At 37.4% G+C, this 21,538-nt stretch overlaps 1 protein-coding gene across 1 annotated transcript in view; it reads right to left on the reverse strand.

Annotated features, from left to right (window-relative positions):
- Positions 1-20,983, reverse strand: part of LOC131033306 (uncharacterized) — a 32,554-nt gene extending 11,571 nt beyond the window's left edge. Inside the window, exons 1-2 of the mRNA XM_057964492.2 lie at positions 20,455-20,983; positions 20,276-20,349 (exon numbers count right to left, since the gene is read on the reverse strand). Coding sequence (XP_057820475.1) covers positions 20,276-20,349; positions 20,455-20,634 — 254 coding nt within the window. The 5' untranslated portion in view covers positions 20,635-20,983. The remainder of the gene's footprint in view (positions 1-20,275; positions 20,350-20,454) is intronic.
- Positions 20,984-21,538: the final 555 nt, after the last annotated feature.

The raw sequence follows: 21,538 nt of genomic DNA on the forward strand, positions 1-21,538 counted from the left end.
GCAACAGATATATCATGACAGCAGTATAAAGATTATTTGAATTTTTTATTTCATTGCTCAAACTTAAAAACTCAATGTATCAAACTTTAAAATTTTCAATATCGTATTAGAGTCAGTTATTTATTTACATTTTTAAAAGAGACTAAAGGTGCATTAGCCATGGTCTGGTACAGTGTGGTATTGTGTAACAAGTGCAGATGAAAAAAATATTTGGAATGTGAGAGTGCAAGTCAAACAAATAATCCAAATTCAATCATTAATTTTATGGGACAGCCAGAGTACGGGTTTCCAAAAGTTTCCGAGTTTCCAGGACGTCCCTGTTTTTGGGACGGGTCAAATTATGCCGGAAACGCATCCCCGGGTAACACTGATTATATATATATTTCTGTCCCCCAAAAATGGCCCTCAGACTGCTGTCCCCATCCCCAAACACTGGAAAATAGGTTTAAATACATGTCATTGCTCAACCCAGATTTGAATGGTCTGATGGAGACGTGAAATAGTTGCTCAGTCTGATGGATTTTTCATGTCTCTCTTTGCACACAAGCTGGAACATATTAAATCCTGCCTCAAAAATTGGAAAAGCAAGTGTTTGGAGATGTTTTTGCTGAAAAGGCCTCTTTTGAAAAACAGCTTGTACATATATATTTGGAAATTCAATCTGAAGCTACATTGGATGATCTTTTGGCCACAAAAGCAAAAGCTCTTCTCCTCAAATCTTACTATGAAAAAGAGAAGACTTTCTAAAGACAAAAATCTAGAGAGAAGGTGATCAAATCTTTTCATCGGATTATGGTTGCTGGGAGATCTATCAATAGAATTAGCTCTATTTCAGATTCTTTGGGACCTTCATCAATGAACCTTCAAAGATGAGAATTGAGGCAGCTCACCTTCGTTTGTCATCTTTTGATCTCCCCTGATGACCAAGGTGTGAAAGACTTGTCTGACTAGTGAATGCAAAAATAAACTGCATTTTGAACCTTTCAAGAAAGAACTAATAAAATATTAAGAACGGTGGTTTTAACCTTTTATGCTCAAAAAAGACAAAGCTCCTGGTTTTGATGAATTCCAAGCTGATTTTTTTCAAGCTCTCTGAGACATTTTAGGGAAAGATTTATGGCAGTTGTTTATGAATCCAGATATTCCAGTAAAGTGATTAAGGATTTCAAATTTAGCTTCCTGGGAATCATCCTGAAGAAGCACAGACCTTCTTCTTTAGTGGATTTTAGATCTATAGTGCTATGCAACACCATTCAAAAATTCATTTCAAAGGTGATAGCTGAAAGGCTAGAGCTGCTTCTTTCATCCCTGATTTCTCCAAAACAAGGTGGCTTCATCCATGCCAAACAAGTCATAGCTAGGTCATTTTTGGGATCATTCTTGCCCATTAAACCCTTCATTCTTTAAAAAATTATGTTACCCCGAGTTTCCAGGATGGGGACGGCAAGGGATGGGGGTACGTGTTTCCAAGATGGTGATATTTTTTGCCAATTTTGGGGATGGCTAGGGGACGGCTATATAAATATAGAAAAAATTAAAATATATAGGGAAATTTAAAATATTCATATGAAAAAATGGACAAAACATGCACATATACATTATAGAACCTTAAAATATAAGAACTAATAGAGTTCTTATGACAAATTTGAAATTTGTGTTAAATTGAGAGTCGAAGTCAAATTGCTTATAGAATTCATTGTCAAAATTCATTGTCTATATGCAAAATTTATGGGGACATCCCCTAGGAGTCCCCTATCCACGAGATGGGGACGCCTGAAAAAAGAAACCTGGGATGCATCCCTAGGTAACGTAGTTAAAAAATGAAGAAAAATTTGTGGTACGTCAATAAAGTTGGATCTTGCTAAGGCATGTGGAAGTGTTGACAGGTGTTTCTTGAAAGTGATTCTCAAGCCATTTTGTTTCTCCATTCACTGGACTAGGTGAGTGCTCAGTATGATTTTGTTCCCTTAGTTACTTGCCCTTTTTAATGCCCATCCAGGTACCATTAGGCAAAGTGATCCCCTTTCTCCACACTTTTTTATTCTTATGGTAGAGGCATTTGGCCAACTTCTTAGTTCTTTGTGAATCAGTCTCTTCTCAATGTTATTAACGGCTTGGAGGACATGGACTCCCTCACTCATTGACAATTTGTAGATGACACCTAAATTAGGAGGTCTTGAAAGATTATGAATTGGTTTGTAGGCAATCCCTCCTAGGTAATCCATCAATAGAAAGAAACCTAAAGTTTTTTCTCCAATACAAACCCAAGAATTCAAATCAATTTTGTTTTCAGCTTGGAACTTTATTGACGTACCACAAATTTCTTATTAAATATAAAGGGTAAATGTTGGCTATAAAATTTTGTGGAATGGAAATTTCCTTCCTCTTATTGATTGGAGGATTGAATTGATTTGGAAGTAGGGTAGTGTTCCACGACCATTGGGGACGTGGGGATGCTGGGACGGGTTTCAGGGACGAGTAGACAACGGGCCTAAGTTTGGGGACGGCAGGGGGGTGGCAGGGTAGTAGTGTTGATATACATATAGTAGTAATTTGAATCATATAGGATCAGCCCCATGGTCATCCCCCTCAACCTCAGGTTCATAATTTGAATCATTTCCACTATGAGAATGGATTTCCATCTCATCTTCACTCATGTCATGAGAGCTCATTGTGATAGTGACACTACATTTCACAGAATAAAAAATAAAAATAAATTCAATAAGCATGTAGTTCCAGCCTAGTTTAACAAAATTTAAAATTTGATGTTGAATCTTGAGGGCAAAATGATGAATGATTCATTCATCATTTTGCCCTCAAGATTCAACATCAAATCTGATTTTGAAATAAATTTTTTTTTTAAAAAGTTTAAACAACAAAAGAAATTGAAAATCAAAAAATGAAACAAACAAAAAACAAGAAATAACCTACATTGTGCTTGAAAAATCTCTCCAAAATGTCGTAGAATCCTCTTCCTCCTCTTCTTCTTGCTCCTTGTCACTCCTCTTACACTTGCACTCACTCTTTGAATCACTCTTTTCTGAGTTTTTTCTCCTCTTCACCTAGCTGATAAAAAAAATCAGAAATACAAATGTGAGCGAAATCAATAATTTTAAGAAGTTTTGTAATGCATAGGGAGCATGGGTGGGGCCCACATCAAATTAGGGTTACCCCCAAACCCCAAAAATCACACAAAATATTTTTTTTTATAAATTTTAAATGTTCTAAAACGCTTTCGGACGGGAGACTTTTTCGCGTCTCCCTGCCCCTCAAGAGACGCCTGGACGTCTCCAAGACTCCTCCAAAATGTGATGCACTGATCAAGTAAGTAAGTCTTGATAGGATTCTCACTGATGAAAACCTAAGAAAAAGAGGTTTTTATGGTCCTTCTCAATGTGTTTTGTGTCTTTGTGCCAGAAAGATGGTCATTAGTTATCGAAATGTTGAGTCTTTAAACAGATCTGGAGCTCTGTGTTGCTTCAACTCGAATATTGTTTGAGTTCTTCTAGAGAGCTTTGGATGGCATTTATGGGGTTAGCCAATTGACTCCGAATTTGAAACTTATGTTGCATATTGCTTTCAGCTGTACTATTTGGGAATTGAGATACATGGCTGGAGCGTAAGCAATAGATTTTCAGAGATAAAGCTATCTCTTGGAATGTGCAGGATTAAAATCTCAGCAGCTATTTTAGCTTATGCTCAACTCCCTTTGGCATGAATGAAACCCAATCTCTCTACTCTTGAAATTGAAATAGCTCCCTTCTGCCGAAATCAGTGTTCTTGTAAAGGATTGGGGTTTGGAAACACTACTTTTGAAGGGTTCCTCTTTTAGTAAAGGAAATATTAATCCAGATTTCAGAACCCCTCATGTTATCACTCAGCATTGATTTTGATCCTTGTGTTTGAGCTTTGGGGTAACAAGTGCTCTGTCTCACCTGTTTTGGAAAAGAAATGCAAGGGTGCTTGATCATGTTGCCCATCAGTTCTGCAATTCAAGCAGCAGAGGTCCAGCTTTCACAAGAGAAAAGGTTTGAGAAAATGGATATATGTTTTTGTTGCTACTTCATTCTTCTGATTGTTCTCAGCTATTTTAATTTCAAGAGTTGACAGGCTTGCTAGGTTCTGGAATTGGTTTGAGGGAAGGACTGGAGCTAAGTAGAAGATTGTAAAATTGTCCTTCATCTCTTTTTTAAAGAAAAAGTTATGTTGTGATGTGCAAGAGAAACGGAGAGTCGTGTGCTTTGGAAGGAGACCTCAGAGTTGTCGATATCCTTAACCCCTCCAGCAGTGTAGTGATTTTCATATGATGTTTATAGTTGTTCCCAAAACTTTGATAAAGTTTTTATTCTTTTGCTTATTGGTCTGCCTTTTCTCAAATCAGAATCTGTGATGCACAGATTCTTGGAGTTGATCCAAATCACCTAGTTGTCTTTCTTGTTCTCTCCAACCCTCTAACCCCTCAAGCCCATCCAATGGTACTTGGTAAGGGTTCTGCTAGTTAGACCTCCAAGGCCTAATCCACTTTGGCTTGCCTCCAAGGTATAGCCACAAGTGTTTTACAACAACACTTCCTATTGAGGATTCCACCTCAATCTCTATCACAACTTCCCAATGCTCCAACAACCTCTGCAAAGGATCTTTAATCACAAATTTGTTCCATGAGTGGAAATGATGTTGACACAATGTTTTTGGTGTTTTCCAAGGGTTTGATTACCTTTACACCCATGGTCAAGCCTTCCCAAGGTCACCTTGGCTATACCGGCTCCAAACAGGCCTAATTCAATTAGCCCTCCTACTACGGTTTTTAGGGCTTAGTTTCAAATCTTCCCACACAAGGCCCTAAACCAATTACATTTTTGAGTACCCTTTTCAGAGTTACATACAATATTGCAAAATGGCATCTGGGTTCTTCGTAAACATGGGGTTTCTAGAACTGTCCTATTTGTAAGGGTTTTAGGCCTACCCGAGTGACTTGCAAACATGGCTTTGGAAAGCTTCACTAGTCAAAACCTCTGCAAAAACCAATCAAGGATTCTTTAAGGGCATTCAAAGGGGTCTCCAACCATGTGTCAACTTTGGCTCTACCAATCCATGTGTGCTCTGAAAACGCACATCTTTTGTTGTCCTAGTCTCACCAACTCCTAGTTGTGAGCCTAGGGTATCATTGTAAAATCTCCACAAAGGTCTGCAAAGTTACAAAACTCACACTAAACTTATTTACAGACCCTAACCAAGCATTCCACATGATTTCAACAGATGCCATCAGTGGATGCTCAGGTTAGAGCCATTTATTGCTTAAACCCTAGTCTACAAGGGTTTTGTACCTAGTTCACAGAGAATGGTTTGAATCTCTACAACCAGACACAATCAAACCTTGAAATCTACCTTGTTGGAAAGTAGATTCATCAATCCCTCATGCCCTACAAGTAGAATACTCTGACAAGTCCATATTGGACCGTACAACACATCAAAAACAAGGAAAAATAGTGAAAACGGTGTAAAACAAGGTTTTTTCCTTACAACCAAAACTTGCTTTGCATTCCAAATCTTCCAACCTATACAATGACATTGTCTTTGGCTTTTAACAACATGATTCAGTTGGTTAGAACCAACTTCTTCACCGCTAACAACATAAAGTTGTTGCAAAAGTTGCTTAGCATTTTTACATCTTTTTCATTTTTAGGATGCAACCTTGCACTCAAGTGCACTCCAAGGCTCAAAAAGGCTCTCTATGCATCCTAGGAGACCTAAAACAATTCATTACACCCTTATTACATGATGACTCTGTTTTAGAGTAGTGCATCTGTAAACAACATCAGCATTACATCTTTTTTGGATATCAACATCCTGAACACAACAAAAGCTTGGACAACTCAACCATGACTTCATGGAATCCCAAATGGTTGGTCCACTTATTACAACATAAAAGACTTAAGAACAAACCAAAAACATTGCATGGAGTGATAGGTGCCCTGCACCAATCTGTCAGACTTTTATTTCTAGTTGGTTGTTGAACAGCACTTACATTTTGGCTATTGATGTGTTTATGGATTTTTTTTGGCTTTTCTTGGTTTGGCAAATTCATAATCACTTGTCCCTTTGAAAGAGTATAACCCTTCATAATTTCTTCCCTTTGAAAGAGTCACTTCCTTATTTTCTTCCCATTCCTTTCCCCTTCCATTAATCCATTCGTATCCTCCATTCTTTCTTCCTTCCTCCATATCCCCTTTGAAATGAACTCTTCTCTTGTTTATATCTCATATTTGAGGGAGTCACAACTCTTCATTTCATGCCTTTTGCCCATTCATTATAATTAATTAAATTTTAATTGTATTAAATTTTTTTATTCTTTTATATTTTTATTTTATTATTATTATTTATTAATTAATCCTATTTCAAAAAAGCGGACATTACATTGGAGCACATATTCTTTCATCCACTTTCTAAAATATAATACATTGCACTCAAAAAGAGCGCAGAACTTAGCGTATGTTGAACTTGATGAAAATGATATTAAGGTTAATGATGATAATGATATTTAATGATTAAAGTAATTTTCAAACTTGATGTAGTTATTTCAATATTAAATTTAAAGTTTGAACAATGAATATTTTATAATATAATCATTTGTGCTTTGAGTAGAATTCAAATTATTGTATTTTTTATGTTTATATGATGCTATGTGATATTCTAATATTAATTCATACAATTAAGCTATATATATATATATCATAGTTTTAAAACTCGTGGACTCGCCACGGACTCATGAGTCCATTGGCAGGCCGAGTCGACTCGCCAAGGACTCGCGAGCCGAGTCCTAGCGAGTCCTTCCTAAGAACTCGCGAGTCTTTCGCCTGGACTTGTGCAACCCAGAAAACACGCCCAACAAGCTATTAAAGTGTTTTTTTTTACTGTTTTCATTCATTTGGCATTGTTTCTTGGTGAAAACGGGTTTGTAGGGTTTCAAGTCAGTCTCATTCTCTTCATCAGAATATATACGTGAAATATAACAATTAAGTATAAGTCTGACTTATACTTTAAGTTATATTTCATGTATATATTGGCAGGATGTTTGAGAGTGGTTTCAGATCTCTAGGAGTTATAATGCAAATTCTAGGTTTTAAAAGATCTTTTAAATTTTCAAACTTAGTCAAATTTCAGTAATCAATAGGCTCCTATTAGCATTCTCTCGCTCTCTCTATCTCACTCACTTTATCTGCCCCGAAATTTTAGACCTATCTATTGTTGGTGTCTGTTTTATCATCTACCAAACATTAGAATAGGATACCCAAAGGTATTCTATCCTCTCCTGAAAAATCGCTACTGATTCCAAGGTCTATATGTGCGAACAAACAACTTTAGTAGAATAGCTTCTTGGGTAGTATATGCTGAAAATCTCAAGGGGGACTTACGTTAACAAGTGTCTTTTGAACTGCTGGACTTAGATGGATTCAACAATTTTAGGCTCTCTTTTTTTGGGGGATTTTCTAGGATTTAGACTTTTAAAAAGGAGAAAAGAGATAGGGTTTAGGAAAGCTAATCTAATCCTACGAATTCCGGAGACAATATCAATTGGATGCTCTCAAGAAACCAAACCTTGTTTCGCCACACTAGGGACAACTACACAAAGCCGATGCAATCTTCAGTGGATTGTGCTTATGATTAAGAATTTGGGATGCACAGAGGATGGGCTCAGACTAACTTTGCACGGTAAAATGGAAATCATCCATTCACCAAAAGTATGAGCGGAGATACACCATTGATTGACACTTATCAAATCCTTCATTCAAATTAACAACAATGAAAGCAAATCTAAATTAACTTTAACTAAGTGTTGAGGAAATTGAAACCATGCAAATCATTCAAACAATAGGGATTACAAAGCCTTAAGAGAAAGCGCACATGCAATATACTATCTGGAAATGACCTTACGCAACAATACATCAAAAACCTCACACTCTCCAAATGAGAGGAGGTAGCCTTATATAGTTTTTCAAGAATAAATGAACTGCCGAGATCAAACTGTGATCAAGGGCCCAGATTGAAAGCTACAAACCCTAATTAGGGTTTCCCAAAACTAACTACCCTCGACCAATGAGAAAATTACATTAGGGACACTTGTCCTTCCTACTAAATATGAACCATCAAATGAAAATAGAAGGTTGTTGCATTGTGAAGTGTGCCCTTCTAGAAGCTTCTAGATAAGTCAAGTTCATCGAACCTGGACATGCTGACTTGGAGCGATCTGATTGGTTGGAAGATGACGAGGCGCCACCTCAACATGTTGGATGTCTTCCTTGAATTCTCCAATTTGTGTCAAGAAATCGCCTAAATATGGAAATTTGATTCCTTCTTGTTGCCATTTGATTCTGCTTGGGAGCTTGTCTTTTTTAATTCCTTCAAGAGATGAAATCCTTCAAGAAGTTGGAAGTTTATTTAACTTTTCCATATTTTCACCAAGTCTAAGAACTTTTCTTTCTTAATACCTTGAGATTTTTTCAAGTGCCTCAAATTTGGAGAAGAAATCTCTTCGCGAAGTATTTCTCATACTTAGCCAAATTTTGGCCCTCTCTATGCTCGGCCGAACCTTGCTTGTGGTCGTGTCTTCAATTCTGAATTTGGCTTGAAACTCCATTTGTGTTTTCTGTGACAATCCTGCCTTTAGCTGCCAATTTATGTTGCGCGGGAGGAGGGTAAAAGCTCTAGATAACCTCTTGCAAATATGAAATGATGGGATCAAGTTGTTCAGACATTCCCTATGATCATGCCCTCCCTCTCAATACCCTGAAATTTGGAGAAGAATTTCTCCATGCCTTCATCATAATTGAGGAAATTGGAATTTTCTTTGTGAAACATTTCCCATACTTAGCCAAATTTTGGCTATCTTCACGCCCGGATGAACCTTGCCTATGAACTTGTCCTCAATCTTTCGTTTGGCTTGAAACTCGAGTTGTGATCTCTATGATGATCCTGCTTCTATTTCCTCCTGCAACCTATAAAACCAAAGGAAAATAAGTTAGAAATCTATCTTGGATTAAAGAAAATCGAGGCTGCGAACGGCTAAGTGTTTGGAGATTTTATTTCATTATCATACTTAGCCATAAAAAATGGATTTTCACATGTAAACTCTCCAATCCTAAGGATAATCGCAATCCAACACCAAGTGTTATAACTTCAAAACTCTCTTACTTAGTCAATAAAATGATTCTCTTTTACTAAGAATTCGAATTAATCCACCCAAAATTATTTTCAATGACTTTGAAAAACTTAGAAAATGCACAAATCTGCGTTGTAAATTCAACTTCACCTTCGAATAGACTGAAATAAGGCTAGAAGTTTCTCAGAAAACTCAGAAAGAATTAGCAATTCTTCCTTATACCAGCTGGCTTAACTCAAAAATCCGTGAATCCTTTGTCCAACTGCAAGCAATATCGCAATTTTCTCTAGATGAACTCCAATCTATAGACACTTCTTTATGCTCTCCTCAGCTAAAGAAGTTCGAACTTCTTGATGTGTAAAAATGAAGTTACAAATGAAGTATTTGTAAATGAAGTTGAATTCCCAATTAGAAACATGCAAAATCATCCAGCTCATGCTTCTAATTCTAACTCAAATCTTGGGAAAGTGTTGTCATCTTCGTTAGTTCAAAAATCCTTTACTTGTGCAAGTTTCTAAATTGTTTTTAGTTGATTGATTCGAACTAGGCTCATAAAATAGCATCTTCCAAAAAGTTTCTAATCTGGGACTCAGTCTGAAAATCCTCTTGATTTGCAAAATATCTTCTTTCCAATTTTAATTTTGAGTTTCCATTTTAACTTTTCAACTCCATGATCTTTGAAAATCTCTTTTTCCAACTTTCTAATTTGATTAGGAGTTTGATTTTTTTGGGGGAGGATTTGATGACATCACTCACATTCTTGTTGACCTTATTTGACTTCCAAGAGTAGGGCAGAGTTTTGAATGTTCAACTTCATACTTGGGCGGACTTTTGGAGGGACTCCAACATGTTTGTTTGTCTTCAATTCCAAGTTTGGGCGGCCTTTTGGAGGCTCTCTTCATGGGTGGCCTTTAACATGTCCATCATGTGGGCAAACTTTTTATGACTCCACCATCTTCTTTATCAAACTTGGGCAAACTTTTGGAAGGTCTCCTCTTAAGCACCTCTCCAACATGGCGGACTTCGTGTGACCTCAACAAGGCCTAGAGCGGAGTTTTGAAGGTCTTCCTTGGGCGGACTTTGATGCTCTTCCTTTGCATGGTGGAGTTTTAGTGTTGGTCATCAACATAAGGTGGAGTTTTAGAAGGTTGGATACTTGCTTGGAAGGCGGAGTTTTGGGCTACCTCCTTAAGCATGGCGGAGTTTTAAGGGCGGATTTTCTACTACCCCTACATGGCGGACTTTGGACATTCCCCATGATAGGGCGGACTTTTGGACTTACTATCCAAGGCGGAGTTTAGGAACTACCCCTACATGGCAGACTTTTGGAGGTCTCCATCGGGCGGAGTTTGAAGGCATCAAGGAGGCTTATACACCATCATGAGCGGACTTTAGACATCCCTCTACATGGCGGACTTTTGGGAGATCACCATCATCTTGCTTGGATAGGGCGGACTTTGGAAGCATGACTACCAAGGCGGAGTTTGGAGATAGCTCAACCAAGGCGGAGTTTAGACATTCCCCATGATAGGGCGGACTTTTGAGTGTTGGCCATCAACATAGGGCGGAGTTTTGACTACCTCCAATGCATGGCGGACTATGACTGTTTCTCCATGGGGCAGAGCTTATGGCTCTCTCTTCAAGGCGAACTTTTGGAGGCTCTCTCTCAAGATGTTTGAGAGTAGTTTCAGATCTCTAGGACTTATAATGCAAAATCTAGATTTTGAAGGATTCTCCAATTTTCCAGACTTAGTCAAATTTCAGGATCAGTATGACATTCCAGACTTAGCCAAATTTCAAGACATTTGAGGATCAAGATGACATTCCAGACTTAGATGATTTTTTGAGCTGATTACCCTTTGAATGCGCCATGACCCCCTAAAATATAGGAACTTAGCTTTTTGGGTCAAAACTTGAAAATTTTCGATCACGATCGGAGCAAGCCAATGCCAACAGTGCAAACCCTAGGTCCCCATTCTGAAAAAGCAAAAAGCAGACATCCCTAAAAAATAGGGAAAACTTTCTAAAAATAGCCATATCGGGGATCGGGCTAAAAATGCCAAAAACGAAACTTCCTAAAAAAATAGGAAAAAGCAAAAAAGCAAACTTTCTAAAAATAGAAAGTTGTTCAAATTCGTTCAAATCAATTGCGATCTTCGTCCTTTGGCCTTTCTAGGCACTTTGACGGTATCCGGACTTTGTTATCACTTGGCTTGCAAAAACTAGCTTTCAATCTTTTGGACTTGATCTGTTCAAAACTGAGCAAGGCTTAACAAAATTGAAGCGGAAGGCCACGGGACACTAACAAAACCCTAGAAAGCAGGAAAAGAGAGGGTCCCCATTTGCAATGGGGCAATGTGTGAAAAAGGTCACAACATCTATCTCCCTATCACTCTTCCTTTATCCCCTCTCTCTACCACTCTCTATCTCAGTCTCTCCTCTCTCCCCCAAGATCTAGACCTATCATCATATGTAATTTTGTAAACATTTATAAATAATAAACTTATGCTGCTATTATACATTTTAAAGTTTGAAACTATGAGTATGAATCAGAGTTCCCAGACTCGCCGCGAGTCAGGCGAGTTCGCCGAGTTGGTGAGTCAGGCCAAGCTCGGCGAGTTTTGTTGACTCGGGACTCGGACTCGGCAAGTTTTGATGCGAGTCAGGCGAGTTATGGCAAAACTTGCCGAGTCCGAGCTCCAAGACTCGGCCACGACTAGTCAATGTTTTGACTTGCAAAAAAAAAGAAAAAACATGAAGTTGTTTGACAAGTTAGTCTCTCCGTCAGGATTCATATATGGAATATAACATTTAAGCTAGGTTACCGGGTTCGCCTCTGGGCCCCCCTAGTACGGGTCCGGGTTCGACTGGGTTCGAAAAATCCAAAGTGGGTTCGACCGAGGCGAACCCAGTCGAACCCAGGCAGACCCAGTCGAACCCAGGCGGCTGGGCGGCCGGTAAAGTCAAAAAACAATGCAAATTTTTTTTTTTTTTCAATTCCGCCTTGTAAAAAGTGAAAGTCATAACCTAAAATTGACTTCTAAAACATTTTATTGACTCATTTCACCTCATTTGTGTTGCAAACAAAAGTTTTATGAGAGCAGGTTGAAGAAAGGGTGAACAAAATTTGGCTTCCAAGATCAAAGAGGAGTTGAAGACTGATTTTTGAAGCTTCAACAAGTGTTGCAGCATCATTTCCATACATTTTCAAGCTTCCATTGGCTACAAGAGGTAGGTTTTTAAACATTTTTTCCAACTATTTTTGTTTCACAAATTGTCAAACATGAAACTTGAATTTTTTTTTCATTATTTAGTTTTTGTTTTTTAATATGTTTATATTATTTCTTGCCATAGGAACTAGAATGGCATCTACATCTTCCTCCTTTGGCAATGAACAAATAATTGCAAAACAAAGAAATGATCCAAATTCTCCCTTATGGAAATATGTGGACATTATAAAACAACTTCCAGGAGGTGGGGGATTCCGTTGGAAATGCCATGGATGTGACATTGAACGTAATAGTTCATATTATCGGGTGGTAGGCCATTTGTGTGGAATAAAAGGAAGAGGCATCAAAAAATGCCCTGGAAAAAATGGTAAACCTATACCAGATGAGACAGTGATGAAATATATTAGGGAGCATGAGGCGGCAGAAGAGAGGGAAGCCCGTCGATTGAACCAAACCGCATCAAAGAAAACAAAGGGAATGCAAGGCCCTTCTAATCCCAGTATTGTAGTAGAAGACCACCCCTTCTTTGCCACAAATGAACCTCAAAGTGAACCACCCTTGACACATAAAAGAACAAAGGGGCCTTTAGAAACCGCATTCCAAAATGAGAGTAGAGACAATGCTGACCAAGATATAGTAAGGTGCATTTATACAAATGGGTTGTCATTCAATGTTGTTCGCTCCCCATATTGGAAGCAAATGATAAAAAGTGTTAATGAGGCACCAAGAGGGTATAAGGGCCCCGTTTATGAGAAGGTACGTGGAACATTATTGGAGAAAGAGGTGAAGAGGGTTGAAAATGCATTGAAACCCATAAGGGATTCATGGGTTGAGACAGGTGTAACAATTGTTTCAAATGGGTGGAAAGATGCTAAAAACCGTCCCTTGATCAATGTCATAGCGGTGTCCCCTAAAGGGGCAATGTTTTTGAGAGCTATGGATTGTGAGGGCCAAATAAAAGATGGCCAATTTATTGCAGAAATTCTCATCTCTGCCATTGAGTCTGTGGGACCCCGCAATGTTGTCCAAGTCATAACGGACAATGCAAAAAATTGTAGAGCTGCTGGTTTGTTGGTTGAGCAACGCTATGATCACATCTTTTGGACACCTTGTGTGGTACATTCACTCAATCTTATGCTACAAAGAATTGGGCAAAAAATAAAATGGATCAAAGATGTGTATGCAGAGGCTGAGGACATCCAGATGTTCATCACAAACCACCACATGTCTCAAGGGATTTTTAGAACCCATTTGAATTTGGAGCTATTGAAGGTAAGTGAAATAGTAATTTAATTTTACATTTTCTGATTTTTTTTAATTTTCAATGTTCATAATATCATTGTGTAAGCTATATTGTGTATTCTTCTTTAAAGTTTGGCTTTATTTTTTAATCATTTGGCATTAATTTGTGTTATAGGTTGTTGAGACCCGTTTTGCATCAAACACAATCGTCTTAAGACGACTTGTGAAAGTTAGAGTGGCACTATGCAATATGGTGATCAGCACCAATTGGGTTGTATGGAAGCAAAGTAGCACTGAGAGGGCAGAAAAAATTAGAGATAGAATATTGAATGAGAAATGGTGGGATCTTGTTACATATCTCCTAAGTATCACTGAGCCCATCATGAGCATGATTCGCTATACAAACATGGATAGGCCTTGCATAGGTGAGATTTATGATGGCATTGACTCAATGCTTGAAAAAGAGAATGATCCTCAGGAGAAATTCTTCAAAGAATTGGAAGTAATTATTGTAGAAAGGTGGAATAAGATGACCACTCCTTTGCACCTTCTTGCCTATGCCTTGACACCTAGGTACTATAGCAATCAGTTTCTTGATAAACTGGGAAGGATTCCACCATGGAGAGATCTAGAAGTATCTGATGGGTACAAGGGAGCATTTCTTAGACTATATCTCGATGATGATTTGCGAGATGTTGTTACAAATGAGTTCATAGAATTCGCAAATGGGAATGGTCTAAGTGTTGATGCACTTAGTCATAGATCCAAGAAGGATGCTCATAGATGGTGGTACTTCCATGGCACATGCTTCCAACACCTACAACCCCTCGCTATAAAAGTTTTATCACAAGTAAGTTTAATTAATTAAAATTTTAAATTTACAAGTTTTAGTTTATTTATAGTTTACTTTGTCTTCATAAGTTGCTAGTAATTTTATTTTTATTAATGTATAACTTTAATTGTTTACTTTGTCTTCATAGGTTGCTAGTTCATCTGCTTCAGAAAGAAATTGGAGCACATACTCTTTCATGCACTCAGTAAAGCGCAATAGGCTGCTATCAAAAAGAGCGAAGAATTTAGTATATGTGCATTCCAACCTACGTCTTCTTTCACACAAACAACATGACTACACACAAGGGGAAACAAAGATGTGGGATATAGAGCCAGAGCATACTAATTTGGATGCTCCTTCTTTTCAGCTTCTTGCATTGACACTTGATGACTCGGAAATTGAGCCAACTTATAGTGCAAGTGCAAGTGGCATTGGCTCATCTAATGTCAATGTCAATGTCAATGAGGAGGAGGAGGAGGAGGAGGAGAAGGATGAATTAGATGATCCATTTGATAATTAAACTTTAAGTTTATATTGTTGAAAGTTGAAACAATGATACTTGAATATTTTGTCATTTTGATATTAAACTTGATGTATATGATGCTATTATGGTATGATCATGATGCTATGATTACAAGTTTATGTTTGTTTTGTTGTTTATATGATGCTATGTGACATGCAAATTTTAATTATGCTTATAGGCTTCATAATTATCAAAATATATATATATATATATATATATAAAATTTACATGTTTTTGTACTAACGAACCCAAACGAACCCAAACCCCTTTTCAAAATTTTGCCGTACCGGCGTACCGGGTTCTTCGAACCCAAACCGGTGCCCGAACCCAAATCGGTAACCTAGCATTTTAGTATAAGTGACATTTCCTTATGTCTTTTCTCTTTCTTATACTTTAAGTTATATTCCATATATATTGTCAGGATGTTTGAGAATGGTTTCAAACCTCCATGAGTTATAATGCAAAATCTAGTTTTTGGAGGATCCTTCAAATTTCCAGACAATCAAATTTCAGGCCATTTCAGGATCAGGATGACATTCCAGAGTTTTAAGGCGAATTCACTCTGACCTTGATGTAAGGGACGGGACCTAGGAGGACACTATGCATTGAACCAAGGTTTGATTTAGCAACTTGAAGTGTGACCGGATAGTACACAAAAACCCTAGGAATGATCTAAATAACCCCTAATCACTCAACTGACCTAACCTCCTTCACTTCACCTTTAGGAGATCCACCTAACTTGATGACCTTTGAGAAACTCAATCCCTTCAATGCAAAGGCTAAGACACTAAAACGACCAACAACAAAACTAAAAGAGCTAACCCTAGAAAGCAAAAAGTGGGGGTCTTCATTTGCAATGGGGCGATGTGTGAGTACCTCACAACAAGGATGTTTCTTAAAATTTTGAAAAAAGGGGGTGAGTTGGGGACATTTCCTACCTATCCCCACATCCCAAAAAATCCCCCCATGGGGCACAAGGTTATTTTTGGCAAGGGACAGGTCTCTGAGGAGCATATTTTCAAACCCTTGTGGCCTCACAATTCCCCCTTCCATCCAACATATATATAGCCTAAAAACTAAGAGGTCCAAGAAAGACCAAGGTCAACTATAGTCCCAAGGTAAAACCTAAGTTCAACAAGCACACTATTTAATGCTACCATACACAAGCACTCCTTACAATTTCCAAGTGAAGATGTTCATGATGTCTCATGTTGGTGCTCCCAAAATTTCAATTTGGCCAAAGAAAATACTAAACAGAAGCCCCAAACAAGTAGATACTCTACCAGCATGCCTTTCATGGCATAACAAGCTAGCACACATTATAATTGGGCTTTATTCAATAATGGGTGCATGAAACAAGTTTTAAATCATTAAAAATCTCTTAATTTCAAGGGTTTTTTATTTTGCCGAGTCATAGCCGAGTCACGAGTCGAGTCGGCCTTGCCGAGTCCGAGCGGAGTCCGAGTCTGAGAACTATGGTATGAATGATGAAATTTCAAATATTGAGTGTTTGGAGATCATATGACATGTGTAATGTTTCAATTATGGCTCTTATGTTCTCTAAATGCATTAATTTCTTTATGGTTTTTTTTTTGCCGAGTCTTTCGCGAGCCTTTCATGAGTCCAAGTCTGAGTCCAATTTTTTGGTTTGTCAAGTCCGAGTTTTAAAACTTATATATTTATATAGATGACTTATACATATTTTTGTATGGACAAACCCAAAACAAACACAACCCCAAAACCAAATTTCCCAAATCCACAAACCCAAACCAAAATTCATACCAAAAATGGTAACATAGTATTAATTTTAGAAAAGAGCATTCTGTCTATAATAAACTGTTGGACATACCTTTTGACTAGAGACCCAAACAAGGTGACTATCAACTAATAACACACATGTTGAACTACAAACAAAGAAACCAAACATACAAGAAGAGACAAATTTGTCTCCATTACTCTACTTCTAAACAAAACATAAGTGAAGAACATCTTACAAGAACAATGAAGAAAATACTTCCCGTCCACATTATGCAGATCACAATTTATTTTGCATCCAACAAAACCAGCAAGATGAACCAATGGAGGAATGACAGCAACACTTTGAAAATCGGAAGAGTTCAGCTACAAGATATGCAGAATTTTATGCTTTAGACCTGCCCACTTTTTTCTAGTACTGAAATCATTTACATACAACAAATCAACCAAGGAAAAGATGCACAAAATCATTAGACAATTTTAAACCCAAGTTGCCAGATTCTTCCCTGGCAGCCCAGGGTCCCGGTCTGGTCTTGCCCAAATACTAGTCCGGATGCAGTCCGGCATAAATACGGCCAGGGTCCCACGTTTGGACTGTGGGTTCACTGTGAAGGACCTGGGGAGAATTTGAAAGAATTTGCAGTGAATTTTGATTTCAGTGGCAGAACCCAGGCAGAATTTGACCAGTTTTACATTTTTATTTTTATTTTTAAATTCTTTTTTGGTATATTTTGGTCAACTCGACCCTCCAACCCTAAAATAGACCACTAAAAAGGCCAAAAAGGTGAAACAAATCTCATTTGTGCATTTGTGAATGAAAAAGAAAACTTCTTGGTTCCATTGTTGCATATATGTATATATTTTTTATTTTTTATTTTTATATGTTTTTGTATGGACGAACCCAAAGTGAACCCGAACACACCCAAAAAAAATTTTGAACGAACCCGCAAACCCGAATCCGAATCCAAACTGGGGCCTTTAAACTAACAATTCAATATTTTCTGTAATTAGATAATCCGATTCCACACAGATGTCCTTTTAAGGTCATCTCTTAACCAATAAAAAATGCAATCAGAGTGTTAGGACTAAATAGCTCTAATACTGAGGAGAAAAGGAAAAAGAGGCAAGTTAATACAAGCGAGCAACAGTAGAAGATAATTTAAACTAATATATAGATGCATGTTTGAGAACTATATGTAGGGCACAACAGCCAAAAAATGTCCAACACGTGTATAAAAAGCATGCATACAAAACTTAACTTGCAAAGATATGTCTTGTACGATAAATTATAATCATAAAATGCCAGTTCAACTCATGGAATTGAAATAGTTTCAGTACAAATTTTGAGTTTCTGTGAAATGAAACTATGGATTAGACTCAAGAGCAAGAGAAAATAAAATTAAGCAATAAATATTCCAAGTTTCTTATAATTCACCTACAGGTTGATTTACAACAGCTTTAGCTCTTTTGAGATTCTACAAATTTGCCAAAGAAACTTATGACACCAAGCAAGGATCGGATTCCAGGATTTATAATTACATCAGATATACAGAATCTTTTCAATCTTTATCCTTCATATTATATAAAACAGGACTTAAGAAAAAAGCCTAAAGGCAATAATACATCAAACATGAAAGTCCCTGTTATGACAAAATTATTCTGGAATCTAATGTACTAGCCTTCACTAAAACGAAAAGTCCCATGAGATTCATGAATGTCTTTAAAAATTGTGCAAATAAAGCTAGAAAACCAGTCATCCAAAAAAGTGACCTTTTGACAATGCAAATGGAAAACTACAAAAACATATGGAATGTTTGGAACTTTCTATCTTGCAGAAACTAAAAGGATCGGTAACCCTAACCTCCACGAAATGCTAACAGCTCAGGTACAAAAAAACATATACTGTATATACTCCATCTGGGATGTAATGTTGAAAAATCCTGCATTGGCTTATCAAGAGATAACCTACAGACAGTCAATGTATTTTAATGATAGTCGTAGTGAAAACATAGGGATCAGTTCTGACCACACCTGACGTGGGGATGCAAAAGAAAACTGAAGTAGACTGGTAGAGAGCTGTGCTTCTACAAGACTAAATCCGAAAAAGGATGTAAACTTGTAATTGTTTGGGAAGTAGATTTAATGTAAACTGGCAAAACTTACTAATGGAATCTATCTCTTTTTATATATTCTTTTTGAAATATTCCGGATATTTCCTGCATTGCACAGGTCATGCTGGAACCCTTACTAATGGAATCTATCTCTTTTTGTATATTCTTTTTGAATATTCCGGATATTTCCTGCATTGCACAGGTCATGCTGGAACCCAATGTTTTGGGATTGGTTGAACACATTCATATCAAATGGAAACCAGATGCTCATTTTTAAGGCAAAATGCATATATTATTAAAAACATTGTTCAAGTAATAGTAAAGCTTATGAAATAGCTGAAAGGCCTGAAGCTTGCCATAGCATTTAAAAGCAACAAAACTGATGGTAAAGGCTGCTGTAAAAGGTTTTGAACTAAAAGAATTTCAACTTTAGAACATCAAGGGCTAGTGGCACTCCAACAATGTATTTTGGAAGGTAATTACCTTGTTACTCGTGAAGATGTACCTTTTTTTACGGATCTTCAACTGGACATAGTGTAATGCTAAGGCATTAACTAAACTCGTGGTGATGACTCTGATTCATGACATTATTACATGTACATCACCGGGACATATTCAGAGGTGATTAAACAAAGGTGGATATCCAATAGATGAAAAGAAATTATTTTAATTCCACCCACAAAACCCAATAGTCAATGGAACAAACAAATGCCATGGCTGTCTGCCCAGCGAAGGGGGCTGAAGTTTGAAATCATTGTTGCTTCTTTGGGAAGGTTAGACCACCTTCTGTTAACAGTTACTTGACAAAAAAAGAAAAATAATCTTAGAGCAAGTAAAAATTACCAGGCAAGTAATGTAAATGACCTAAAGTGCAAACGCACCACAAACATGCGATAAAGAAATGGCATTGTTTCCTATTGTGCATTATGTACCCTGAATTTCATATATCCTTATTTACATTCTGAAACATTCTATAATAATATTTTTTCCAAATCTCCTTCCTCTAGAACCAATAAAGCTGTTTGAAACATGGTGATTATGCTCTGAAGTCCAAAAGAGCCCAACTCTCGAAAATAAATTGCTCTATTAAACCCAAAGATGCATATAAAAATGACCGTCGACTTCCGCTTAAAGATTTCAATATTCAAATTTTGAAAATGCTTTATTTAAATAATTTCATAAATATGACAACTCCAAAGCATGGCACGGGTTCAAATCCTGGGCTCTACCATTGACAGATATATCTATATAACATGTAATAAAACGTTGTGGTGTAACAATCATGTAAAAATTTGGAGTGAACAGCTACAAATTAAGACAGGCATCATAAAATCGTCCCAGATTTACCAGCTGAAAAACAAGATACAAATTAAAATCAACAAATAAAGCGAAAGATTAACAACGACGTAGAACATAAAATCGTACCTCTTGAGAAATTCTTCTTCTTGCTCAGGAGTTACTTGCTCATTGAATGAAATTGAGCTGATTCCACCTGCAGGCTGTACAGAAAAGACTTGAAAATAAAAATATTACCTCCTGAGACTTTCATTTGGGTTCCTGTTCTAAAATGGGTTAGTACATTTGGGGTTAAAAAGAAGGCATACCTGACGGTTGTGAGAGTGAGGAGATCCCCCGAGAGATTTAGCAGAGGACGAAGGGAAAGGAGATGAAGAAGGGGGAGAGGCATCAGACCAGCTGAAGAGATCCAGCGTAGTGGGACCCCCTGGCGGTGTTACATTTCTTCGCGCGGGCGTTTCCGGGTTTCTGTTGTTTACTCCCTGCATTTTCTTTTACCTTCACACCAGATTTGCAAATGCTCGCTGTTTTCCTGTGCTGTGTGCGACCAAAAGAAAGATAAAACTGAAAAAGTTTACCCACAAGTACAAGTTCGAATTCAACAACCTGCATTCTGCGATGGCGTGGCATGCCAAGTCATCGTTCTGCGGATTTCCAGGGCGTTGAGTGGGGGCGTACGCACGAAGAGAGGAGAGCAGTTCACGTGCTACCCACTGTGCAGCGGTGGAAAGGGATTTTTGAGCGCTCAAATATCAGTTTCAAAATTCCGCTTTCGACGCCGCATTTTTCCATTGTTTATTGTTGTCGACGCTACTGCTAGTAGTAAAATTCCGTTACGGGCTACTTTTGAGGTAAAACATAATTTACAGTCGGCGTCAATGATAACATCGACCCAAGACCCTTTCGCACAAGTGTCGCCATGTGTACAAAGCATCAACTACCCATGATAGTTCCAAAAACGTTTCGTTGTCGATAACTTTCATGTTATATTATAGTGAGGGACAGCAGTCACAGCGTTTCTGTTGAGTCTTACAATCATTCGTGTCTATTTTATAGTTTTTGTGTCCTCATAACATGAAAGTTATCGGTTATAAGATATCACGGTTTTGGAGCAGTGATATTGGGAGAATGAATAATCACTAAACAAATTCAATCTTTGAATGAATGGAGGAAGGAATTTTAATGACCTTCACAGGATCAAGTTAAGAGATCAAGTTACAAAATAACACAATTTAAAATATTCTTTTTGATGTGAGTTTTTTTGTTATGAATCTTGATCAAGAAGTTTGTTATCTTGTCAAGTCTTAACTCATCTAACAACTCTTTTGTTTTAGACAAAATAAAATTTAAATATGATATTCTAGGGTTCTTTTTCTTTTTTTTTTGGCTAAT

This window comes from Cryptomeria japonica, chromosome 10 (assembly GCF_030272615.1).
Source record: "Cryptomeria japonica chromosome 10, Sugi_1.0, whole genome shotgun sequence".
NCBI lineage: Eukaryota > Viridiplantae > Streptophyta > Pinopsida > Cupressales > Cupressaceae > Cryptomeria > Cryptomeria japonica.